This window comes from Aplidium turbinatum, chromosome 2 (assembly GCF_918807975.1).
Source record: "Aplidium turbinatum chromosome 2, kaAplTurb1.1, whole genome shotgun sequence".
Lineage (NCBI taxonomy): Eukaryota > Metazoa > Chordata > Ascidiacea > Aplousobranchia > Polyclinidae > Aplidium > Aplidium turbinatum.
In genome coordinates this window covers 56,627,164-56,653,435 of record NC_137473.1, presented here as the reverse complement: position 1 = coordinate 56,653,435, position 26,272 = coordinate 56,627,164, and the positions used below count along the sequence as shown (strand labels likewise).

Genomic DNA, 26,272 nt, shown 5'->3' with positions numbered 1-26,272 from the left:
GCCGTTCGAAAGTGACTGTTGGTGGATTGACCGCTGCAGGAGACAGTTTAGTTGCCACTTGCCAACTCACCAGCAGTGATGACGAATAAGTAGAAATAGTGAGTTTGAACAACAGCACCGATTTGCAACATTGTGATGACGTCAGACTGAACCTAGTCAGTCGTTTGGTAGTAGACGGTCTTTGGCAGGAAGTTGGTTTGTTTGGCAACACTGAACATGGTTCTTTTATCCATCGCGCAATCTATGATAGAACTTGCCTCTTTGTTGTTTCATGTTTTTAATTCTTAGCGTTTGAGTTGCGTCAGTCAAAGTAAGGCTATCTAGTGGGTCTAGTTGTCTCCCTAAGTAGCTAGTCCACAGAAATATATTTACCCTTCCCTATTCTCAATTTGCTCACATGCAACAGGCAGGGAGAGATATTGTAACGTTTTGATGGCGCACCAGTGGTAAGATAAAGATGAGTCCCACCATTGAATCAGGAGTCAGGTATGAGAAGATAAGTTCTCAATATACTAAGCCATCAGCACTAACGAGAGTAGGGTGGCTAGTTCCTTTATATCTGCCGCCTTTACTTCAGCAACTACGCCCACCCAATTTATTACATCCTGGGTAGAGTTGAGCGGTGTGTTTCAACAACCAGCTTAAACCGGGAGTCGAACCAGATTGCGTGATTAGAAACCAAGCGCCTTATCCGCTGCGCCTTCCCAGGTCGCCAGTGGTAGGTACGCATCGAAGGCAAATGAGGTTTCGGTGAAATTCTTATTCAAACTGTTGGAGTATAATAACTTTAGTAGCTATCAGGTTTTATTTATGACATGGCCACTTTTGTACCTTGAGTGACAAATTAACAAAGACAAAGCAACAAATTTTGTTCAACAAAACTTTGGATTTTGTTGACTTCACCTTTTTTCAGTGATTCTAGTCAAACCTATTGGAAACATTTTGCAGTCACTCTTACTGCCCCCTTGTTGGTCCTTGTGGTTCATATGGTCTGAGATTGTCTGGTGCAGATGACAATTGATGATTGTGAAGCACATGATATAATGAGGTGTTCAAAATGTCATCATGACACCAAATATGCTCAGAACACAATTACAAAGAAATAGCAACAATGCGTTGGTTTGATAGTCCATTGTGTTGATACTAGTCCATTGTGTTGATACTAGTTCAAAGCCACAATAATCTGCTCATTGCGGCTTTATCTAAGGTAAGCCGCATCTGCAAGTAATCTATGAATGTATCTCCCATACAATGCAATGCTGGATGACGTCATTGCAACGTCACTAGACGTATAATGTAACAGTGGTTTGTGGCAACTGTTTTTTATATTGCTTGCTTGTCTATGGTGATTTGAGTTTGTTGAATACCTCATGCTACTGCTGGTGCTCGGCAGGTTGTGACTATAGAACGAATTTGATCAATTTATAAATTTGAAAAACTTATCAGTTGCTATTTCTTCTTGGAATGAGGAAGGTTGTTGGAAGCTGATATCGTGGCAGCTTTGTATACGTCACAAGCATGGGCTACTGATTCAAACTTCCTCATGATTTCTAAATTGACGCGTATTAAAACCGTGTTTCAGGATGGCAAGATTGTGACAGCATCAAGTCGTGTGCGTATTATAGAAGTATATGGAACACACAGTCTAATCATATCACGAGTAGAGAACACAGATAGCGGCGTGTACACACTGGACGCATCCAACCACGTTGGATCCGAGTCCAGGTCTGGACAATTACACGTGCAAGGTACGTCATGTTGCCATTAGCAACGTTCTTGTCGTAGGGTCATCGTTGTGTGACGTGAACGGCACCAGGGTCTCATGTACAATGGAGGATGAAGCAAATGGGCTCCATCCATGACGTCATTAGAATTGTAGTCTTGATGCAGAATGATGAACTCTTTTATGCTTTGCTATTTCCCCACAGATATGTCCTCCTCTCGTGGTTTATCAAGAGGAAAGTTATCGATGTATGGAGGAAGTTCGGCCCGAAGCAGTCCCAGTTCATCAACTTTAAGCTCCCCATCACGGTCCCCGAAGTTGGGGAGGGCCGTTAACTCTCGGCCGGTTACTGGCAACTCGTCTCCATGGAACTCAGGAAACAAGTCATCTCCTAGCAGAGGAGGAAGTGGCCCTCCGCCGAGGAGAAGAGGACCTGGTTTTATTTTAAGACCCCGACCTCAGAATATTGAACCAGGAGAAAGGTCGGTGTGAGTTCGCGTGGAGCATCGAACCAATTTGAAAGTTCATGATGTTTGCATCGTCTGCAATTTCAATTTATTGCTTTCGTGTTTCTGTTACTTTCTCATGCCCTGTTACACTTAAGTTGATAATGTCACAAATTTATTCTTCTCCAGATATCTCTGCACATTTGATCATTCCTCCTTACTTCCAATTTCATTGCATCTTAAACTCTCTACTCCTTTGGTAAATTCTAGTTTGATTCTTCTGTGATCCTTTCTGAATATTGTGTTTGAAAGTTGCATTGTAGTTGGCGATGGGTTGTTGTCTCGCAAACAAAGTAGATGACCTGTAATCGAGTGAGGCCGAGAATGGAACTCATATTCTTAATCCCAGTGAACTTCTTCATTCCATGCACCCACTCCGCTCTGCAAGCAACTTAAAACTTCTCAGGCTTTTCAAAAAATAAGATTTTAAACTTTCTACATTTTATCGTCTGTATTGTTGCAATAACTTTTGACCTCTAAAATTTGTTCAACGATGCGGAAGAACGTTGTAGGTTCCCAAGATTTGGATGGAGCGATACTTTCAAAGGAATTTTATTTTCTTTGTTGCTTTTGTTTGAACACGAAATGTTTCCTCCCCAGTTTGTGCTTGAAGTGCACCCTGCTGGGCCACCCCAAGCCCACTGTGACGTGGGAGAAGGGAGGAGAGCTTGTGGATGAGGACAAGACGGATGGACACATCCGGACCAGGATAGATGGCAACGATTACTTCCTGGAGATCGACCAGTGCGGACCTGAGGACGCAGGAAAATACGCAGTCACTGCCCGCAACTCACTCGGGAAGCAAACAGCTGCGGTGGAAGTCACAATCACAGGTCTTGCTATGACGTATGCTGGTGACACATTCAAATATGACGTTGATGTGACGTCAGAAGATTACATGGGTAATTGTTTATTATTTGATAGGAACCGGAGTTTATTCCCCGGTTGTTCCTTCAAAAGCTGGGAAGATAATCACAACAACAAACGGAAACATTTCTCGCTCGGACGATAGTTTCGTCAGCAGCAAACACAGCAGCGTGGCTAGTAGCGTGTCCTCAAATGGCGAGCGCAGACCTCTTCGTGCGTCAGAGCTCGCGATTCCTTCCAACCTGAAGCCAGACGACAGCAAGGACTCACCTACGTCATCAGTTTGTTCAAGTTTTTCCTCTCATTCTCGAATGTCGACGTCATCGTCGCGTTCAAACACGTCACACGGCCGTCACGAAGCCGACACGGACGACCACCGAGCAAGCGGACGATCCAGTTGGCGGCGATCGAACGTTGTCGCTCCAACCTTCCTGCGTCGACTATCAAGCACACAAGTACTGGAAGGTATGTCGACATTATTGGGCGGGAATATGGTTGATGTGTGATGACGTAATGATTCTGTTTTAGTTTCTGTCGAAGTTATAAAATTTTTATTTTTTGACACAAGGAAATCAATAAACAATTCGACTCAGTTGCTGGAGGTCGAAGCAATTCAAATATTCAATCAACCGTTTCAATTTTATGCAGGAGAGGAACTTCTTCTTCAGTGCGAACTTTCTGGAGATCTTGACACCAAACTCGCATGGCTCCGGAACGGGTTGGAGGTTGGCATCGACGAAGATGAAGTCTTCACCTCGTTCAGGAACGGAGTGGCCCGACTTCGTTTGCGGGATGTGCACCCTCACCACGCGGGGGAGTACATCTGCAAGGCACGCAATGACGGGGGGTTCGTGCAGTGCAGCAGTCGGGTCACCGTCAAACGTGAGTAATTGTGTCTTTATTGTCATTCGTGTCATAATGGTGGCACACAAGAGCCAGTCTCACCTGGGACAAGTTTACCCAGCAACAACCAGTAGCGCCAAAAAAGCGTGTTTCCACTTCCACGAGTGCAATATGATGCAGCCTATTCATTGCTTCCGCAAACATGCTGCTAGTCAACGTTGGATGTTGGTTGCTCATTGGATGGAAGCCAAGCTCACCGGAAATGTAGGATTTGCCCTGAATTGTCCATTTTGACCAAGACTGTTGCATTTGAATTTTTTATCTGATACGTATTCGGCAGACATTTGTTTTGGGTCGTGGCGTGGCGACCGTTGCGTTTATCAATGGCGTCCCAACCTAATGCGTGGCATCTCTTGTTGAATGTTGTCGTTACTTTTCTTGGAGATATTTATGCGTTCATTTTTTTTTTCAGTTTGGGTTACATGTAGAGAATGCTCTTCTGTATCACTTTATTCTTCTTTGCAACGGGAAATGTTATCCTTTCATATCAGGGTTACTACCTCCACTTACTTCATCAGCCGTCTGTGTTTTACATTAAAACAGCAATATGATGCCTGCATAGTGCACACATACGATGACTGCACATGCACACATACGATGACTGCACATGCACACATACGATGACTGCACAAAAATCATGAAGTTATCGCAAACACTTCTCATAGAGTAAACAATGTCGTTAACAATCCTCATATATTTACCAATGGACGTCTGGACAAAAGAGCTAGACATGTTCTCGTGTCTAGTATTTCCCGGCTTTATGTTTGTCGTTGTTCACTTGTGGATTGTGTTTTCAGAAAAACGAGTTGAACTTCGTCCGCGGTTTGTCCGATCTCCTGGTGACGTCAGAGCTGCGGAAGGTCAAACATTAACCCTCGAAGCTGAAGTAGAGGGGGCACCCACTCCTGAGATAGTGTGGTCCTTAGATGGAGAGGAGATATTGAGAGGAGACACAACATTCCACAACAATATAGCCAGGTAAGTGAAATGTCATTCCAGCATGGCGAGATTATAGAGAGATCTTCCGTTGTCGCGCTGATGTGATGAAGCTGCAGTGGGATTGTGTCGAAATAGTTTAAACTTTTATCTCCGAAGCATGTACGTGTAGTGATATTTTAATTAACCTTCGACCTTTGATCTGTTGTAGGTTGGTTCTCCACAAGGTGTCTCCATCGAGCAGCGGCCAGTACACGTGCAACGCGCTGAATAGTGCTGGGGCGGATTCTGTCGCGTGTCGAGTAAGGGTCAAAGGTTGGTCAAGTATGACGTTAACACTTTCATTTGGCCTTGGTCAATCTGTTGTCAGTCCGGTGATTGTGTTTTGGGGTCTGTGGAAGTGACAAGTTTCCATAATTGATTATTTAGTTTAGCACTACAGCTTCAATTTATATACTGTATACCGTAAATATGCTACATGAATAAGTAGATTGAATGTAGTGCTGGTACTGGGAGGACAATATAATAACAGGCTTTCAGGCGGCAGTAAACAAGATAGTGAGTAAAATTTCCACGCCTAGTTGTTGTATTGTTTAAGAAAGTTTTTAATTTGGTTTTAAAACATCTAAAAGTATTGGTGTTAAGATCTGTGGGAATGATGCTCCAGGGTTTTACAGCAAGGTATTCAATTTTTTTTCTTATCTGTGTTGGATTTACAATTTGATAGATAAAATTTGTTTCTAATTTTCTGTCGAGTGTTGTGGTGATAAACTTCATTTAGATTTTTTAAATATTCACAGAATTCGTCAAGCAACTTATTGTGCGCAGATTTATAGATAAAAACCGCGCATTCAAGGTTAAAAATATCGTTTAGTTTAAGAACATTAATTTAGAATATATTATACGGAGTTTGTTGTGGCGTGTAGAGGAAGAAATAAGCAAGCTCTAATAAAGGTGTTTTGCATTGTTCGGATTGAAGCAAGTGACATTGTGGAGGCTCTACCCCAGTTAAATGTGGAATATTGCAGTTGTGAATGAAATAAGGAGAATTATATCATTCGTAGAGTTGCAGTAGGCACACGATGCATTAGTTTGTAAGCAATTCCACAAGCTCTGGGCAGGATAATCTTCAAATTAGATAAATGCACATCCCACTTAAGTCCATAGGCGCCGGGTTTTGAAAATTGCCGGGAGGGCAAACTGTCTAGCGGACCGATTGCTTACATTCAAAATGCTGATGTTTGTTTGTCAGCATTGATGTTTGTTTGCGTCTATCTGCCATTGTATATCGCCAAGCTTTATAATGTAGGCCCAAGCCTCGAAATTCACAGCGGACATGTCTGCCGTCACAGCATGAGATGTCCGCGGGAAGTACCATCTAGATCGGTCATATTTGTCCGCCGAGAAATAACACAGGAATTAGCGATACAAATCGTCATTGCATAGCAAGAACAATTGTTGCGATAATATATTTTCCAGCGCATTCTAACGCGCATCTAGAAAATGTGAATACTGTATCCCTTAGATTCCATTCAAGGAGGAAAACTTTCGATTTTTACGTTGTTTCAACAATTGATGACATTAAATCAGCGTAACAAAGGTGAATTCTTCGCTAAGAATCGATAGGAGTACAAGTACTTCTACACTAATCACGCGCAATTTAGTTCAAGGTTTACGTCACAATGTCTGGCTTTGATCTCCGAGTAATAATGATACGGCAATGTTGGTTACTAAATTAGATTATACGAGTAGGCTATTACAGCAAGATGCAACAAAATTTGTTAAGTTTTGGTATTACAGTAAGAAAGAAAAGACCCAAGGAAAATTCACTTTCGCTCGCATGACACGCAAAAATAAACCTCAAGAAAAAAGCCTGTGAAACTTTGCACAGCGGAAAATAGCAGCGTTGTGTAGAAATTTTCCGACTCCTGCCCAGTATTGTGACGCAATAAGCCACACGACCTCGTTCGGTGGAAATTAATCAGTTATGTGACGTATTGACCAGCTACACGGCGCTTTGACGCTTCAAGCGCAAGTCGTTGGTCTGATGAAAGCCTTTCAGAGTGACTTTACTGATTTTTTAAAAGGCCTTCTAAAACCGTAGTTAGAGTTCTGAAATGGCGAAGAATTATTACCAAGATAAAGTGATTATAAGCATGACGATCGACGGCTAAAACTGGTGTGTCCGCCGTGAGACTTGATTTGTCCGCCGAGATAGCTGCTCAGACCGGACACGTTTGTCCGCCGTCAACAAAAACGAATTTCGAGGCCTGTAGGCTACTTCGAATTATATGCTGGTCACTTTGAACTTTAGCTCTTAATACGCGTAGATAGCCTACTAAACTGAGCAAACTGCACCTCGTTATTGACACTCCCAAGAAAAAACAAAGCGGAAGAAATCAAGAAAAACGTTTTTCAATCATTGTTACTATGCTTCAACGGCACCATGCTGGCGTTTATCAGCTACCGTACTTCTGTTTCTTTTATCTTAGGAGCAGCGCTCTTGTTGCAACAAGTAGATCTTTTAATTGAGATCGATCCGCAATGAAGGTCAAACTAACGCAAATCTGAACTTAGAAACATTTGATTTAGGATTTTTTTTAAATAATCTGCGGGGGGGCAGCCACACCGAGCTAAATACACGGGGGGGGCGCCGCCCCTCCGCCCCCCCGGAGTCGGCGCCTATGCTTAAGTCTGTTGTCAATGTAGATGTTTTGAGGACACTTTTAATTGACTCTGGTTATGAAGCTTTCTATAGGAGGTAGCATTAGCTGAAACTTCCCCATCATTCTAACTGGCGTATTTTTGCCTTAAAATAATAAAATAATTGCAAGTGTGGCATCGCTGCTTTGCTCCTGTGACTCATCTCCACAAAGATGGAGCGCAAACATTTATGGAACTTTTTGAGTTTTACCAGAAACTTGCTATGGATTTGTTCCAAGGAGATCTTCAGTGAAGATCCAGATAATTTCGCTTTTCAGCTCAACATTTATTGTCTCCAGAGAAACGCATCTCGATTACCCCGGAATTCACCGCCCCGCTCTCTGACGTCACTGCAAAAGAAGGTGATGACGTATGCTTGCGTTGCATGGTGACCGGTATTCCTGAGCCTTTGGTCCAATGGATGGTTGATGACGAGGTAATGACGCGTTTGTGGTAACGTATGTTCATGGCTCACGGTTTCGAACACGATGTTTCCACTTCAAAGCGTCACCCCCAGGTTGTAAACTACAACAATTTGAATGATTAGTCAACACGTTTGTAATTATGATGCAACAATGACGTTTAGGTTGTAGAGCCCGAAGACGGTTTGGAGATATCTTACCATGATGGGGTGGCGGCCCTCACTCTGGAGCATGCCACCAGTGACGACACTGGGGGGTACACTTGCCTGGCTGTCAACAGCGAGGGGAGAGCCACCACCAAGTGCCAAGTCAATGTCAAAGGTAAAGCTGCTGTTTCCTTTACGTAATGATTGGTGACTTCATTTTAAGATCTTGCAAACGTTGAGTTGCGCTCATAATCCTTCTTCATTTCAGCTCTTGCAACATCCAACAGGAACTCGGTTTCTTCTTTTGCTCCCAAATTTACTTCCACCTTTGACCAGTATATCCGAACACAAGAGGGCGACACGGAAATTTTAAAATGTGAGATTACGGGGCTTCCGGAACCGGAAGTGACGTGGACGTTGAACGATAAAAGGGTTGAGAATGGAAAATCCACGTTTGAGGTATGCGTGACGTCATAATCTTTCAATGTGGAATCGCCGGGTACGTTGTTGGTTGAAATAATACAAAGCTACGTGACAGAACGCATTGGTAACAGTGTTGCCAAGTGGTGAAACAAACAAATGATAGAGTTGCTCTGTGAATAACGATCTTGTGATTCAAATCGTTGAATCCTCATCAACGATAATTTCGAGCTTTATGGAATTTTGCTTTCCAGGGTGGGAAAGCTCGTCTAATTATCCAACCAATCACATCTGTTCATGGTGGTCATGTCAGATGCGCAGTGTCAAACTGCGCAGGCAAGGCGACCTATGAAGCGAAGATATACGTCAGAGGTGAGTACTTGTATGTATTGTGACGTTGTTATTGCGTGATGTGAAAGAATTTATGAAGTAATTTTGTACATTATCATCTTTGTTGAACCGAACTCGTGATGATTCTCCCGCTTAGTTCCAGCCACGAGCGGTGTTTGACATCTTGCATCAATCACTAAAATTCCCTGGTCTGTTGCAGCGAAACGCGTCGCGCCACGATTTGAAGAACTCCTCCCTCCATCCTTGGAGGTCACTGAAGGGAAGGAAGCTTTCTTCCACTGCAGCGTCACTGGTCATCCCCAACCGCGTGTGTCGTGGACGCGGGACGGCAGAACGCTCAGTGTCCTCAGCACTGAAACATCTTACGAAGATGGTACGTCACAATCGCAAGATCTAACATCATTGTGACGTAAAGGTTTATTTGGCAAGAATCTAATCAATGCCGGTACATTTCACATATTACGCGAGTGACGTCATTATCTAAAGTCCACCGCTTTGATTCTTTCCACCTGCAGCTTGCTTGCTGCAAATCTATGTGCTGGCTTATTTAACAGAAGATTAAAATTAAACTTTTAGCCTTGATTTTCAGTACAGCAGGGACGCAGGGTATTATAAAACCTCAAGGACAGAATTTTGAACTTTTTATTCTATTGCAACTTTTAGGAAAGAATATTTTTACAAAACCATTAACATTGCTTCGTATTGCAGTTTGAAAACAATGCCAAAAATGAAGTTTTGACTTCATTTTTGTTTGTGGCAGTTAAAGGTCAAATATCATTCGCAATTTCCGTACAAGCCGCAACAACTTTACTGTGTTTTAAGGAAAACCCTTAAAAACTGATCGTGACTGCCTTGCAGCGTGTTGACGAGTTTCAGTAAAGTAGCAAATAATATTTGAACAAATAAGTCTCAATTATACCATAAGTCTCAGGCTATTTTGTTACATCCTAAAATCAGGGCTAAGGACGAGCATAACTTTCAAATATCTTCCTATTCAGGAGTTGCTGCTGTTAGGATCAGGAAGGTTGGGCACAAAGAGGCGGGAAAGTACGTTTGCGTGGCGCGGAATCTATCAGGAGAAGCTGAATCTGTTTGTGTCGTGGCGTGTGTAGCAAACACACCCACAAAATCGACCAATCGGACACCGAAGTTCACGAAGAAGTTGCAACATATCACTCTGACGGATGGGGAGGACTTGCAGTAAGTTGCTGACGTCGCTGTGACGTATCAATATAATTTAGTCATCTTGTAAGACGTCATGTAATTCTCAGCCTCGAGTGCCACGTGATCGGGATTCCTGTACCGGATGTGACGTGGGAATTGGATGGTCAGAAGATGGAGGCCGAAGACGGCGACGCGAGATTCAAAGATGGCGTCGCGACAATGGACTTGGAAGACGCGATGCCGGAAGATTCTGGTCGGTACCGATGTGTGGCCGCTAATTGTGCCGGGAGGGCAGACACATCGTGCCAAGTCACTGTAAACGGTGAGACGAATCGTTGAATGTCATGCACTTTATTTGAATGCTTTGAAGATGTATTTTGTCACAGTATGTGGCGACGTAAGGTTAGTTATTTCTAAGTTAATGTACGCACCCAATTGCACTGATTAACGAAGAATTATTTCAAGATGTAAGTCATACGAAAGTCTTCAAAGCATACAATTCGGTTCAAACTTGTCTGTCAGGCCTACTCTTCCTTTTCAAACGTTTTCAAGTGTGACGTACAGTAGGAAGCTTCCTTCGAATTTTCTCGTTAGCTTTCTTTGTTCAGCTGCTGCTGCTGAGAAGACTGTGTCAGTGAAATCTTCTGCAGTGAAGAGAGAGCCTTCGTTTCCTGTGCTTCTAGAAGATCAAACCATTAAAGAAGGAGATGACATTATCCTCCGATGCCAAATTACTGGCAACCCTCAACCAAAGGTGGGGATAAAGTTCGTTGGATTTGTAGAAGTTGATACTTTTTGATTCAATTAAATTTCGTTCAAAATGTTGGCAAAGTGGCAAGTTTTATATTTGTTCCTTATTTCGCAGATCACTTGGCTCCTGGACGGTGAAGAAATCGTTGATGCCGAAATTAAATATTTGGACGACGGAAACGCTGAATTATTGCTGACGGAAGCTCTCCCCGAGGACGAGGGAGTCTACACTTGCATCGCTGAAAACATCCACAAACGAGTCATGTGTTCATGCAAAGTTTCCATCGATGGTGCGGATTCGTGTTGAACTTTGTTGGTAATTTCGAGGTTACTGATGTCAATTAATTTTGTGATGGAGTCGTAGCTGAGATTTCATTGCCTTCTAAAATATAAGATCGTAGCTTCTGTGCATTATTCTTCTCTCAATAACTAAAGCATCTTTTGTCATTCTATCGATGTTGCATTTATTGTTTAGTTCTTCCCAAACCTCCGAAGAAGTCAAATTCTTTGCATCGGAAGCTAGGACATGGATCTTCCAAAGGTGAGACATTGCTTTATTCCCAGCGGCCAGCATCATGACCGAGTGAGGGGCCTGTTTAGTTTCCTGGTGATACGAAGAAGTCGGTTCGACTCCCACTCAAGGTTTAAAAAAAATGAAGTTTTTTTTTCTTTTCAGCCTCCGTCAAAGATCCACCATCCGTTTCTCCACCAAGGATCCATGAGGAGCTGCTGGATTGTTCTGTTCAAGATGGAGCCACCAACTTTTCATTGACGTGCCGCGTGTCAGGTGCCATACATTGTGATGTCATGTTTGCTGCAGTGACGTGTTCAACTGTTCATGCATGAACGCTCTGCTGTATTACGACTTTTTTCTTCGGTCCATCGGATGAGGAGATGAGCACTAGGCTATGCCAAAACATGGCGAGGTTCATGGATTTTTCCTTAACTTTCTGAAAATTTATAGTGGACTTTTACAAACACAAACGTGAAAAAAAAATTGAAAATAATGACGTCACACGGTCGCGCTGGGCGTTTTTGTGGTTACCAGTACCCATTTTCATAAAAATTGTCATATTTCGAAAACCACTGGAGATAAAAAGATGAACGTTGCATCAAAAGCTGCAGAAATGGCATGTTTATATCTGCTCTAAGAACACTTTTTATTCTAGGACTGCTTGAAAAATATTTATAAGCAAAAAACTCAATTTTACTATTTTTTTGTAGTAGGAGAGATGCAGGACCTATTAGACATTTTTTTCTTTTTTACTCTCATTTCTTCAGCTTATATCAAAATAAGACAAAAGTTTTATAGAATACTGCCAAGATCAATGTTTATTGACTGTGTAAATATCTTGACAATCGAATTTATTTCTGTGAGGTTGAAGCTTGGACAGACATAAAACGAAAAACATTGTTGTCAGTGCTAAAATCTTGCAATTTCAAGCAATTGCAATATGTCTGTCAATAAAGAGTCTACATGAAGCAATACTTCGAAAATGTGTCTTTGGCATTTGTCACCTCAACTCCAGTTATAATCAACAACGAAAATGGCTTTTTTAGTAACCTGCTCTGATGATGTTGCCAAACTTCCAAGTTTTAGACGCCTCTTACACAGTTAAAAGCTATTGATGTAACGCTAATTAATCTTACCTTGGAAATTAAACTGTTTATAGACACTAAGTATTATTATTTCACATTTTTATGTGCTTGTTTTTGCAATGAAAGTGAAAAAACATGTTTTGTTTTTCAATATTTGCTTGTGTATAATAGGTCCTTCAGGGGCAGGACCGATTATACACTCTTCAAAAAAGTTTGTATAAGCTTTAACCTCACAAAAATAAATTCGATTGTCAAGATATGTACACAATCAATAAACATTGACCTTGGCTGTATTCTCTAAAACTTCTGTCTTATTTTGATATAAGCTGAAGAAATGAGAGTAAAAAAGAAAACAAAAATGTCTAATAGGCCCTGCATCTCCCCTACTACAAAAAAATAGTAAAATTGAGTTTTTTGCTTATAAATATTTTTCAAGCAGTCCTAGAATAAAAAGTGTTCTTAGAGCAGATATAAATATGCCACTTCTGCAGCTTTTGATGTAACGTTCATCTTTTTATCTCCAGTGGTTTTCGAAATATGACAATTTTTATGAAAATGGGTACTGGTAACCATAGAAACGCCCAGCGCGACCGTGTGACGTCATTATTTTCATTTTTGTTCACTTTTGTGTTTGTAAAAGTCCACTACAAATTTTCAGAAAGTTAAGGAAATATCCATGAACCTCGCCATTTTTTGGCACAGCCTAATGAGCACTGTCATAAAGCGATCTATTTACTTAGTGGATGTTTGACCTGGCTTCTGAATGGAAATGCGCCATTCACTGGGAAACTGCTCTTTTGACCAAGTGCTTTTTTGCTTTAGGTAATCCCACCGCTAGGTGGTTTTTCAAACAAAAAGAGATCACATCAAGTGACGACTTCCGTTTTGAAGCGGAAGAAGATGTGAGAAGACTTGTTTTCAATGAGATCTTTCCTGAGGATGAAGGAACATACTCGTGTTTAGTAAAGAACGATGGAGGTGAAGCGAAGACAAGTTGCAATCTCTCCGTGAAAGGTGAAGAGATGCTTTCTTTTGACACAGCTACCAAGGCAACGATGTTTCAAGATTGCGATTCTTATTGCATGTGACTAGGAGGTAATCTGGATGTTGATTATTTGCATTCTCATCACAGTCATCTCAGGAGAAGCTCCAACTTTCCTGATGAAGCCGAAACCGATCAATATGAACGCAGGAGGAAGAGCCGTATTCTCCTGCAGAGTGGATGGTGATCCTCCTCCCACGGTGGAGTGGATGTTTGGGTGAGGATGGATCTTCAGTAGCAATTTTTGTTGCACATCACAGCTACCTCGTCACCACGTCCGAGCAGCATCGTGTTCAAAAAGCGCTATTCTAATTATTTCACATTTCAACTACGTTGTGACGTAATTATGACATGTTGTATACCGCATGAAGCAGAGAGAACGTCATAGTTGCTGGTGGTCTACGTCATAACGAATGGTTGTTTATTTTCGTCAAGGAAGCAACAGATCCAGGAGACTTCTCGGGTCCGCATCACGGAGGCAGACGCTGAGAACAAGTACACCTTCTCCCTTGAGATCCTCCATGTGTCTCCCCAAGATGCAGGAAGATACTCCGTGTGCTGCAGGTGCGATTGCTTGAGCCGAAAAACATTTAGTTTTAATTCATGGTTTTGTTTAAAATGAGCTCAACTTTACGATGATTTACATAGTTTGACGTCACAATATAGTTGTTGATTGAAACGTCATCAATTTACATCAGAAACATGATCGGTGACGTCACATGCATGGTGTCGTTGATCGTCACTGACGCTAAAAGGCACGAAACGAAAAGCAACTTCCAGCATGTCCTCAAGAAGTCCGACCCGTTGAAAACGACCAAGACGACTACCAACGAGTCGGTGAGGTTACATAAACTATTGTAGCTAAAGATCTTGTCAACAAATGTTCGTCTTAGTCGACTGCTTAGTTTTAAAATCATGTGCCGACTAAAGCTTGATCTCTGTAGGTGGACTTCCGTTCCCTCCTCCGGACCACCCAAAAAGATCCCGAGAAGAAGGGAGGCTTTTCTGATGGAATTGGCAACACTAGGTACAAGTGATGTGTTTTCTGTTGTATCCAGGTATATGCCTGGTAGGTGATGTGAATTACGTGGATACGAAGCCAATCTACGCGTCCACCAAGCGTGTCATGCCGAAAAACAGCTGTGCGTTTTGGATAAGTGTCGAACTCACGTCCTTTCGAGCGCCGTGTGGATATTCTAGGCACCAACCTGCACAACCGGCCAATGCAGATATGACAGTGACGTTATAATAATGTGACATTTTAACTTCTGTCACCTGTCTGTTGTTGTCACGTGTTAAAGTTGTTAACTCGTCGCTTGATCGTCCTCGTTCCGCCCATCAACAATTGAAGAGGTTGCACATCTTCGTCCTAACGGTTATGCGCACTGATGATATGGCTTCAAACCGCAGACGCAGGGTCGGTCGCCGAGCTTGGAGTGATGCCAGTTGCGGTTTTGTTTGGGAGAACCAATCGTTTATTGAAAGATGCGATTGTTTCAATACAAACCGAGTTGATATCGAACTTTGTGCTTCAGTGAGACGGTCTCCTACAAGGACGTCCTATCAACATCCGTGAAGACGAAAGCGCTGACCGAAGATGAAAGAAAGATGCAGAGAGCGGAACAGAAGGATTTTAGGTCCAACCTGGTCAGGAAAGTTGGTGGGTTTATCTAGTCTCAAACAGAAAGGCTTATCTAGTCTCAAACGCTTTCGAGTTGTGGGAATTTGTACACCAGGCTTCAGGGTTATTGACAAACATCAACACAACATTGTTCATCATCGGTTGCCATTGTGACGTAATAACAAACACGCGCAAATGAAGCAAGACTGATTGATCAAAAACATCCCACCAATTGCGATGTAAGAAATTTCGAGCAGAGAACAGTCTCTCCCCCACCAGATCTATGTTCAGCGTCACAAATTGCGTCAGACTTTGCATTGTAGAATCTCGACTGCACTATATGAATGCAAAACCAGTAGGATACATCAGACTCGTAACCAGACGCAATATTTGTCCTTTTTACATTGTTTCAACGTCCGCAAACGCTGAATTAGTGTAAACAGGAAGGGCTTTGCTGTCTTGGTAGATGCGTCAAATACCGTGACATCCTGATGCTATCAATATCACGTGGCACGAGCAAGGTATTGATGAATATGTTTCATTTCTTGAAATACTTTCCTCATTTTAACAAGGAGTTTTCATCTTAGTGTATGCCACGATGTATGTGGTCATGCCGCGATTACCGATTCCGTTCCCTCTCTTATGTGTGCAGTTCCTTGACAATCTCTCTCTCTCTCTTTGAATGCAATCTTTAAATGCAACCCTTCTTTAATCTCTTCTTCAATGCAAAGTGGATGTTACTTTAAACATTCTCTTCATACTTCACAGTGTAGATTCAAACGATCTGTTATAGCCTGATGCTGCGGGTTCTTTTTGGCAATATCAAATTACACTAGCTTTCGGAACACAGTTCCCTAGTCATGTGCTATGACGAATGGTGTTGAAGTCAGTGAGTGCTTTTTAAAAATGGCTCTTTGTTTTAGCTTGAGGCTGCCGGCTGTTGAGTTTCTGTGCTGTTAGGCGTTATTGCTGTGAGGTTTTGTTGGATCAGTTGATTAGTAGAAATCTACTAATCAACTGATCCAACAAGTAGAAATCTACTAATCAACTGATCCAACAAAACCTCACAGCAATAACGCCTAACAGCACAGAAACTCAACAGCCGGCAGCCTCAAGCTAAAACAAAGAGCCATTTTTAAAAAACCACTCACTGACTTCAACACCATTCGTCATAGCACATGACTAGGGAACTGTGTTCCGAAAGCTAGTGTAATTTGATATTGCCAAAAAGAACCCGCAGCATCAGGCTATAACAGATCGTTTGAATCTACACTGTGAAGTAAGCAACGATCATGCTGCTAAAAGCGAAACTCATTCAACTACATTCTCTTCATAGTTCAGCACGCACTCTAGTGTCTTTCATTTGAGTTGTTTTCGTTCATCGCAGACACGAAGATTGTGACTCAGGACACGCTGAAAACTAAAGTGACAGATCAGTTGGACTTCCGGGATGAAGCGTTGAAGACCAAGGTGACGACGAAGATTCTTGGGGAAGAGGACCTGAAAACGATGCGCGCTGAACAGAAGGACTTCCGCTCGGAAGCAATTAAATCCAAGGCAGTGACGTCACCTCCCAGAGAAGATGACGTCAAAGTTAGTTTTTGTGAAGATTTTGAGGAGAAAGTGAAGATTTCTTTTGCCTGATACGTCGACGCTGATAATGACATAATAATCGTATTTATTTGCAATGCAGCAGAGTGTTTAACTCTGCAGCGCTTGACATGGATGGAGTTTATCGAAGCCATCAACAGTTCAACCATGATCATCCGACTTAAAACTGCTGCGTATATGAGAGGGGACGTTGTTCGTAACTGAGCTATTCATGAGCTCTGAGGATCCATTGCTTGTCAAGTGCTGCTGAGTTTTACAATGTTTTCTTTATGCTCAAACGTCTTGATTTGTCTAAACAAAAATGTTTTACTCCACTTGAGAGAACTTCCTTGTGAAGGGTAATTTTTAACCTGATATATTAGTTTCCGGTGAATTTCAACCTCAAACGTTTTATCTTTTACGCGATCAGCCGATTGTCTTTAGACAAAGCAAATTGCTCGGAGCTCCCTTTCTTCTAAGGAGCCTGCCAAAGAGGAAGATGTTGCAACTGTGGCAACCTCACCTCCAGCAAAATGGAAGACGGATTTCAATCACACTACAGTGACTACAAAAAGGTCTCGACGTGGAGGAGCTGTTGGTTCAGGGAGGACAATCTCCAAGGAAAAGCATCAAACTTGGAGCAAACCAGAGTTCTCAGAATCACTCCAAGATAAACAGGTCAGTAACTCATTTGATATGAAGTGCTTCTTGCTTTTTTTCTGAAAAGCATCAAGTTCCAGCGATATTTGTTCAGTTGTTATCGTGCGCGGTTGAAAAGAAATCCGTAAGTCGCTTCCGTTCGAAGTAATTCGAAATGTAAAGTAGTTTCTTGTAATTTCGTCTGCTTTGTTGGTCTATGTGCTTTTCCGGTGTCGAGGTCAATTTCCAAACAGACTTCATCCTTAAAATAAATGTTGATGTCACTTATGCGCACAAATTGTTGATTTGATTCCTATTGCAATCTCCAGATGGTTCCTATTCAAATGGAATATTCGATTAAAGAAACGTTAAGATTCTATTTGAATAAAGATCCGTCTGATGATCCTAATAAGGGTGAAGTAACTCGTTAAGACTTTTAGTCAGCAGTAATTTTAAAAAATGTGCATATACGTACAATTTGTAAAACGTGGACTTCAGCGCGTGAATTGATTTGGTTTGTTATGGGCCGGATTGTCGACCTTGTGGAATCCCTGGGTCGGTCTGTTGTAATGCTTGTCATCCCCACTCCAGGTCAAAGACGGCGAACCTTTCACTCTGGAGTGTCATGTGACGGGAGAGCCCCAACCGGATGTGACATGGCACTTGGAAGGCGAAGAAATCAAACCAGAACCGGATATCACAATCACTCTCAAAGGTGAGCAAACTGTGTGATGTCTGTTTAGTGTTTATCCACTGAATGCCTTGCACGTAATGGTTAAGGGAGTCCCATACTTGAGTCCAAGCATCGGGATTACAAGGCACCCAGGTAGAGGTTAGCGGTGTTTTTCAACAACCAGGTCAACTCGGGAATCGAACCAGCATTGCATGATCGGAAATTTTTATCCGCCACCCCATCCCACCGCTCGAACGCTTTGTGGTTAACGTTAATCGTTTGTCATATGACGGCATTACTGAGTGACATTACATCGACGTCAGAAAACGACTTGATCGTGAGAGGCGTTATGCCTTCGTTACGTCACTTGTGAACTTTGAACGTCATTCCCAAGTTTTATTTTTGCTCTCAGGCGACACCTGCCGGTTATCGATAACCGAGAGCTTCCCCGACGACCAAGGGAAGTACACCTGCACAGCAACCAATCAGCACGGCGTCACGTCATGCTCGTGCTACGTCACAATAGTCGGTGACGGTGAGTGACGTCATATATAACGGCCTTGCCAAACACAGCAGCTTTGACCAAATAGTGTGTTTCACATGCACCCTCCTATGGCTTTGCACCCCGGTCTTTGCAACATATCGATCTAGCACTTGCAACATTTTGTGTTCATAACTTGTCAGCAAATGTGACTCCTACCACATTATGACGTCACACAACCACACCGACCATGTTGCGTTGTGATGAAGACGATGAGCTTCGGTGGCGAGGTGGTTCATACTCAGAGAGGCGTTGTGATATCGGGTGCACGGTCGTTTGGTCGACAGACATTTGGTCGACAGGACGTTTGGTCGACAAGACATTTGGTCGACAGGACGTTAGGTCGACAGAACGATTCATTTTTGGGTTAGGGTTAGGGTTAGAGTCAGGGTTAGATTAGGGTTATGGTTAGTTAACTAACCCTAACCTTAAAATAAATCGTTCTGTCGACCTAACGTCCTGTCGACCAAACGTCCTGTCGACCAAATGTCTGTCGACCAAACGTCCTGTCGACCAAATAACCGGGTACCGTGATATCGCACGGTCACAATTGGCAACGACGCTACCGCAACATCGTGTTCTTGTAGTTTTACACGATTTTTTAATTTTGCACAAATTTTAACTTTTGTTTGTTTTCCTTCTTTAAACATCGCGTCCGGAGGCGGGCGTGGCAGTTATAAACAATGAGAGGTGGCGACATACGTGTTAGTTTTTCTAAAATATTTTTGCCTGACAATGTTGTTGCTACGTTGAGCTCGGGCAAACTGTTCAAAGTTTCTTGAAGCAAAAGACGATAATGTTCATTCTGAGCACGCTTTGCCAGCAGCAGTCACGCTTCACGATGCATCAGCTGATTGGCAGGTTGCCTAGGATAACCATCGACAGTTGCATTTATGACGTCATAAAGTAATATCACTTCAATTGAATTACCATAGCTTTGTGCTTTGCTGTTCAAAGCTGCGGCTCAATGGCTCAAACTTTCCGCCCCTGGGTCGCTTTCTTTTCGATGTCGCTTATCTTGTCTTCAGCCAAGCGGCGATTATCGAGTTTTGCGCCCTGATCTTTATTTTCAATCATGTTCGGAAAACTGCCCTGGCTTCCCTCCTCTTGAGATAAAGAAAGAGAAAAGAATTAGAGCGAGCCCTCCACATCCGGCGCTGGCCCATTATGTTATCGAGCAATCAAAGTTTCCCAGACAAGTTCTCATGATCTAGCCAGCCGAAGCATTAATTTCCTTTGGTTGATTGTATCAGAAGTTCGAAGCAAAATCGGGTTGTTAGTTTCAATGTAGGTAGGTTGAGAACAACAGGAATTTGTATTTCCATCGAGTCTAGGGATGAATTGATCTTGGCTAGGTTACAAAGAGGGCTGAGATGCAGACGATTCTATTCAGTTCAGGTGCAAGCGAATAACGACGTAAGCGCCAGGTATTGCAGACCACACGACTGCGGGCGTTGTATGCGAGGAAACAGCTGATTCGTCTCGAAATCTAGCGGATAAATTCAATTCGCTGGAAACTGTGTTGAAGTTTTGAGTTTTGTTGAGTCTGCTCAGGACTTTTGATGTTTATTCAGTCATCGTACACTGGTAACATTCGATTTAACTGCTTCAATATATGCCTCAAAAATGCCAATGTGAGATAAGTCTTTCACGGTAATGTGAACTTTTCCCTTTCACGGTAATGTGCTGTACAGAAAGGCTTATCTAGTCTCAAACGCTTTCGAGTTGTGGGAATTTGTACACCAGGCTTCAGGGTTATTGACAAACATCAATTTCTCACCATCAACTACGATTGATCAACGTAAACTAATGTTTTTTCTACGCAGGAGAGGTTGCCCCGTTGATTTAGGAAAGGTTGCCCCGTTGATATCATCAATGTATGACACGACAATGGACACTGTGCTCTCTGCACTGACACAGGACGAAAGGGAGCGCATCATGTCAGTAATGAGCAGGGATCGGATGCTGCGGGATCAGGAGAAAGAGAGGATTGCGACGCTTGGAATTGACTTGGTCAGAGAGCGACGCCATGGAGCTCTAATTGCTGACGCCCCCTTAAAAAAAAGAAGCGGTTTACAATGCGCGCGTTGCCTGACAAGCCTACCCAGTTCCGCCATCTTGCGGAAGACGAAATGGCGGTGTCGTGTCTGTAGACATCTCATCTGCAAGTCTTGTCGAGTTCCAAGGAAGATCAGCACCTCAACGGAAAATCCCCTTTTGGATAATCAAGCGTCGACTTGCGAAGTTATCCATCATTCACGTGACAGTCTGTCGACGAAGCAATCGAACGGTGATTTTGAGATGATGTCAAGTGATGTAGATGACCAGACTTGGTCGAGTTCGTCCACCGCAAATGACGCAGGAAGCGAGTGCAGTGAAAGTGACGCGAATCGTACACCGTTGACGTCAGTGGAAGGATTTCAAGAAAGAAATGCATTAGAGTTACCTTTCAATGTCTGGAGAAGTGATGAGGAAGGTAATATCACCAAGTCATATGAAGAGGATTTTCCGCAATCGTCAGTGCACTCGCCTCTATTTATTGAACAATCTAACCACAATTCTGACGTATTCGAGCATTCTGACGACTTTTTGTATTGTACTGTCGACAGTGATGTCATCAGTAATGATGTGAGAACTTCAGCAACTTGCAGTCCACTCACGAATACTGCAGAGCCACTTGATTATGTACTTGACGAAAACGTGAAGTTGCTTTCTGAACAAAATGACTCACTATGCCATGAAGACTCAATTTTCCAACAACCCACCTTATTCAAGCCTCCGAAATCTTCAACTCCTTCATCCACTCCTGAAAAAGGTTTGGAGAGCAAACTTGAGACGTCCGCCGATGTGAAACGACGATTCCTCACTCTTGCCGGGGTGATGGTCCCTTCAAAGAAATCTTCCAACTCGTCTCAAGAACTCAAAGATGAAACTACATCCGCGAATGAGAAGCATGTCCAGCAAGATCTGACCACAAGTACCCCCACTAAAGTATTGACCAAGCTTCAGCCATCATTCGAAACATCATCTCGGGACTTATCAAGTTACCCCTTAGACGGCTCCTTATCTGGGAAGAAAGATAAACCGAAAGTCGTTGCAGCCATGATAAGAGGAATACAGTATTCCAAGTTGCTTCCTCTCATCGGGAAATCGTTGTTTATAAAATCTTTTCATTCCACCGAAGCCAAGTCTATAGAAAAGACTTCATCTTTTGTTTGTGATCCGATAATCAATGGCGACCATTCTCAAGCACAAAGTAGTGACATCACCGATGATGTTAACAAAGAAGAAAGTGACGACGTAAACTTGGAGAGTTTCAATACAACAGACCATAAGAATGATGGCCATCAAGCAAATGAACAAAACTCAACATTAGATGTCAACACAGAAGAATTGACAGACGGATATGAAACAGCAAGCGTCATTGCGTCTAAGAACGATGACTCCGGTGAAGATAAAACGGAATGTTTCAATTTTCAATCTTTCAATATTGAAGACGACTCCTTTGAGGAGACCAGCCAGTTGTCGTCATCAAATATCGGCAGTGACGCCATCATTGGTGACGTAGATAGCGATGATACTACGAGATGTGCCAATTTCCTGACGAAATATTGGTTGAATAACTCCAGAAAAAGACCGGAGTTCTTTGCTGCTTGGAATAATAGCTTTGCTCGGAATATGCGTCTAGGAAATCGTCAGAAGAAATGGAGAAAAAGGAGAAAAAGAACTCGACAAAAGCGAAGAGTGCGACTGTATGACGCAACTCCCATTTATAGTGCTGATGATGTCACCAAGGTATCGTCGCTAAGTAACGATGATGTCATTATAGGAACATCTATACCACCTTATGAAGGTTTGGACAAGAAAGGTGGAATTTCCTTTCTGGCCTCACGATTAGCAAGAAAAATAAAAAGCTTCACGAAGGCTGTTGAGGAGGAAGCCCCGCCACAAGAGGGCGTGTGGGTTTGCCGAGTCTGCAACAAGCAATTAGACTTTCAGAAGAGAGCCGGAGATTGGTTTGTCAAAGCCACGAAACCGTCTGTGTTGCAATATAAAAGAGTGCTCTTTGAATCTGCGTCCGTAAATGAATTCCAATCTTTGCAGATGGCTGACAAAGTTACAATTTTGCCGAGTAATTTCCCATTAAATGGATCAACTTCTCCCATGTGGCAAAGGTCGAATTCCAACCTGACATCACTACCCCGGAGGCTCTCTGCTACCTCTCTTTTTCTCCAACGATCAAATGCTGGAGATGAAGTCATGTCAACAAGCTCCATCTCTGCATTTAATCACTCCAGACCTCGATCTCAGACTCTTCATTCAGAGCCATGTTCTGAGAACCTCAAAGCATCACGATTGGAACGATACAACAGAAAGATGCGGTCATGGACGGCAGGGGATGCCCTGCATGCCAGCCTACAGAAATATGTGCCAGGTAAGATGCAAGTGATGTGTGCTAATAAATGTGTCAGTACATTTTGGTAGGCACATGTACTCGTCCAGTGTATGGTGCTGGGATACTGTGTCTGCCAAATGACTTCACTTCATTAACGTGTCCGGAATGAAACAGGCGACGTCACTTACAGTGGGCGATGTATGTATACGACGGTCAGGTCTAAAACAGGGTTGGCTGATGGTGTAGGAAGATTAATGTCTGAAGTTTGCACGGCAACCAAAATGCAAAGCAATAAGAACATGATGAAGTAGAGACAGCGAGACAGTGACGCCAGCTACAAGTTGGTAAATTCAGACTCGGCGTTAGAAACATAGTTGCACCTGCGCACTGTCTGGTCGTCAGGTTAGGAAAGAGAGAAACTCTTCGATGACTCAGTGTGGCTCATGGGCTGAGGTTCAATGCTTGTTCCTATTGGCGATCAATATGGAGGTTAACAATAGCGCACAAAGTTGTCGTAAATTATGTGCAAGGAGCTGGAGATGTACAATGTTGACATGAGAGTGAACAATCGCTTGCAGCGAAATGTTCTCGGCCCAAACTGAACTGTCGCTCTGAAGAATGGGAAGAAGTGTGCTCTGTTGAGGGTGCTGGAGAGCAGCTTGTCATGCGACGAAATAATTGCTTTAAAGAACTGTGACGCACACAGAACGTGCATTGTGACGAAATGGACAACCTGCTGCCACAAGATTAATGTGGTTTTCCCATCACACATCTTACTTAATGCACATCTTATACTGTTAGCGTATGTATCATATCGCTTTTTCCTTTTCCAGACGTCTGCTATGTTTGGCATGTATTGTCTTCGTTGTGATAATTAGAAATAAAAACAAACTGAAGTCTAATTATATTCAACTTGTTCGATAATTTTACGCCACAAATACGTACAGACAAGTAACATAAACAGATTTAACGTTTTCCCACCCATCCCCCCCCCCCCAAAAAAACAAAAACGAAAACAAAAGAATAATTAAACATTCTGCCAAACCTCAAATTTTCTCCCGTTCATGGCATTTCTTTCGTTTTGAAATACAAATTTAAATGAGTTTTTGAACTAACTTCCTCTTTTGGCAGAACCAGCAGTGGAGGAGCAGAAGCCAAAGTTTCTCAAAAAAGAAAATCTGAAGAAATCCCCCAATGGAGTTCCGGCTTCTGTTAAAGAAGGCCCAAGTGATGCGGTTGTGGTTAGGGGGAATCCCATCAATCTATGTTGTGCCTTAGGGGGAACCCCTCCCTTGAAAGTGATGTGGAGGAAGGGCCGAGACGAGGCAAGCTCCCATTGACATGATTGAGGGATATTACTGTAACTTCTTTCTATTGATTTTCTGTGCTAGACAAAATTCGAGAGTTTGTGTTTTGCCACCTTTTGTATGGCAACTGTTATATGTAGCCTATCCCCGCAATACTGTTAATATTTGAGTTTCGTTGTCTTCTGTTTGTCTAAAATGTAGGTAACTATTCCTCTGGAAAATATCCCCCCAAAAATACACCCTGGTAAATATTTCCTCCATAAAAATTAAAACTATTCAATTGGGAGGGGGGATACTTTTACATGATGTCTACACTATTTCCAACTGTCATATATGATGTCACTCGTAGATCAAGAACAGCCAGCAATGCCAGATTGAGACGTCATTGAATACGTCATCGCTGACGATACCAAAGAGCGAACGTGACGATTCGGGGTGTTACACCCTACAAGTGTCGAATCCTGCAGGGGTGGACCAGTTCTCCACCAGCGTGGCCGTAGTGGGTGAGTTCTTAGTGCAAGTCATCCTGTCAACTAATTCATCCGCTGCAGAAGCATCGATGCATGATCCGTTTTATTGCTTGACGCTGTGTCATAACAACAATAAACGTGTTGTTCTAAATATTTGTCTTGTTCTCCAGATGTTCCTGACCCTCCTGGACAACCGTTTGGGGAAATGAGCGGTCAGGGGTTGGTAGTTTCCTGGTACGGGAGCGGTTACGACGGAGGGAGCACCATCACGGGATATCTGTTGGAGATAATGCAGGTGCGGAAGTCATCTTGTTACCTCAATTGAATAATATTTACATTGATGACCTCATTGTTATGAACCCATAGCCTGCTGAGAAGCAATACCGCGAGTGGAAAGACCACGTCTATCAAGGGTCGTGGCTTGTGGTTGTTGTGAACTTGTGAAGTCGACCTACTTATGTCAAAATAGCGAGAACATTGTGCGTCAAGTATGTTTCTTATTGTAGATTCCTGATCCCGCCGGAAGTGACCGAGTTTGCTGGAGCGAAGTCGCTTCAACCAATAGCACATCGCATACCGTCAATTCACTGGAGCAGAACGCATCTTATAAGTTCAGGTATCCAATCAGATGATGCCACGTTGATTTGTAAGCACAAGCTACTTGCCGATTGTCTTATGAGTCTACGAGTGACCAGTATTATCTACCACTCGTAAGTCATAAGATAATTAAGATTTATGTGGAATTATTTAGCTCGGGATGCCCAAAGTGTGGCCCGTGGATCAACTGCTTTCGATCACGATGAAGACAACTTGGCAGATAGATTTGCTTCAATATTGCTTTCCAACGCAAATGCCTAATGACCTACAAGTCGAAAGTTGCTGCTGGTAGCAATCTTACTTCCATGGGCCATTGGGCCAACTTTGTGTTTCTGTCTGCACATGTGCCACCATAGTCTATGTTAAAATGTTTGTTTAAAAACCTCAATTACATTTCTCACAAAAGATCTGACAGTATCGGTTACTGCACTTTTGACTTTGAATGGTGTGAAAAATAGGAGCTCTGTTGATATAGCTAACGAAATTCTCTAATTGGCCAATCGACAAAATTTCATGCTGGTATTGTGACCACCTCTTGGAAATCCCACTCAGTAACATTTTTCTCCATCTCAATATAATTTACCCAGCCCATACTGAGGATGTGCAATGTGCATACTTAAAAGTAGCAGTCAGTATTCTAGAAAATCTCATCAAATCAAGTTCAACTGGAGTTAGATTTTTAAGAAATCAGCATCTTATGTACTAAGAAATCCCTCCCATATCATAATGTACCTAGTAATCTCATTATTTCAATCACTGCTAAAATATTAAGAGCGAGAAAAGTGGCAATGAAAAGCATCTTTTATAGATTTACAACAACACTTTAGATTCATTGAATTGTTACTATGAATAAGTAATAGACTTATAACTGCTGGGGCTTTCTCAATGTTGGCTGTAATCTTTTCA

The 26,272-nt window shown here is 42.6% G+C and overlaps 1 protein-coding gene across 3 annotated transcripts in view; it reads left to right on the top strand.

Annotated features, from left to right (window-relative positions):
- LOC145788264 (myosin light chain kinase, smooth muscle-like) overlaps positions 1 to 26,272 on the top strand; it is a 39,294-nt gene that overhangs the window by 5,445 nt on the left and 7,577 nt on the right. The window contains exons 1-33 of one of the 3 annotated variants that reach the window (XM_082600046.1): positions 1,113 to 1,207; positions 1,583 to 1,748; positions 1,929 to 2,205; positions 2,830 to 3,062; positions 3,154 to 3,561; positions 3,745 to 3,978; positions 4,797 to 4,977; positions 5,147 to 5,250; positions 7,938 to 8,074; positions 8,225 to 8,381; positions 8,475 to 8,665; positions 8,881 to 8,998; positions 9,177 to 9,350; positions 9,976 to 10,177; positions 10,249 to 10,463; positions 10,750 to 10,895; positions 11,007 to 11,181; positions 11,367 to 11,432; positions 11,568 to 11,678; positions 13,313 to 13,504; positions 13,623 to 13,749; positions 13,968 to 14,096; positions 14,231 to 14,369; positions 14,477 to 14,559; positions 15,068 to 15,192; positions 16,541 to 16,746; positions 17,188 to 17,421; positions 17,974 to 18,097; positions 18,468 to 18,590; positions 24,124 to 24,317; positions 24,649 to 24,802; positions 24,940 to 25,064; positions 25,276 to 25,385. In XM_082600046.1, the coding sequence (XP_082456172.1) occupies positions 1,931 to 2,205; positions 2,830 to 3,062; positions 3,154 to 3,561; positions 3,745 to 3,978; positions 4,797 to 4,977; positions 5,147 to 5,250; positions 7,938 to 8,074; positions 8,225 to 8,381; positions 8,475 to 8,665; positions 8,881 to 8,998; positions 9,177 to 9,350; positions 9,976 to 10,177; positions 10,249 to 10,463; positions 10,750 to 10,895; positions 11,007 to 11,181; positions 11,367 to 11,432; positions 11,568 to 11,678; positions 13,313 to 13,504; positions 13,623 to 13,749; positions 13,968 to 14,096; positions 14,231 to 14,369; positions 14,477 to 14,559; positions 15,068 to 15,192; positions 16,541 to 16,746; positions 17,188 to 17,421; positions 17,974 to 18,097; positions 18,468 to 18,590; positions 24,124 to 24,317; positions 24,649 to 24,802; positions 24,940 to 25,064; positions 25,276 to 25,385 (5,192 nt within the window). In that variant the 5' untranslated portion in view covers positions 1,113 to 1,207; positions 1,583 to 1,748; positions 1,929 to 1,930. Of the gene's footprint in view, positions 1 to 1,112; positions 1,208 to 1,582; positions 1,749 to 1,928; positions 2,206 to 2,829; positions 3,063 to 3,153; positions 3,562 to 3,744; positions 3,979 to 4,796; positions 4,978 to 5,146; positions 5,251 to 7,937; positions 8,075 to 8,224; positions 8,382 to 8,474; positions 8,666 to 8,880; positions 8,999 to 9,176; positions 9,351 to 9,975; positions 10,178 to 10,248; positions 10,464 to 10,749; positions 10,896 to 11,006; positions 11,182 to 11,366; positions 11,433 to 11,567; positions 11,679 to 13,312; positions 13,505 to 13,622; positions 13,750 to 13,967; positions 14,097 to 14,230; positions 14,370 to 14,476; positions 14,560 to 15,067; positions 15,193 to 16,540; positions 16,747 to 17,187; positions 17,422 to 17,973; positions 18,098 to 18,467; positions 18,591 to 24,123; positions 24,318 to 24,648; positions 24,803 to 24,939; positions 25,065 to 25,275; positions 25,386 to 26,272 lie in introns of those variants that run through there. The other 2 variants (XM_082600045.1, XM_082600044.1) reach the window with 2 other exon arrangements.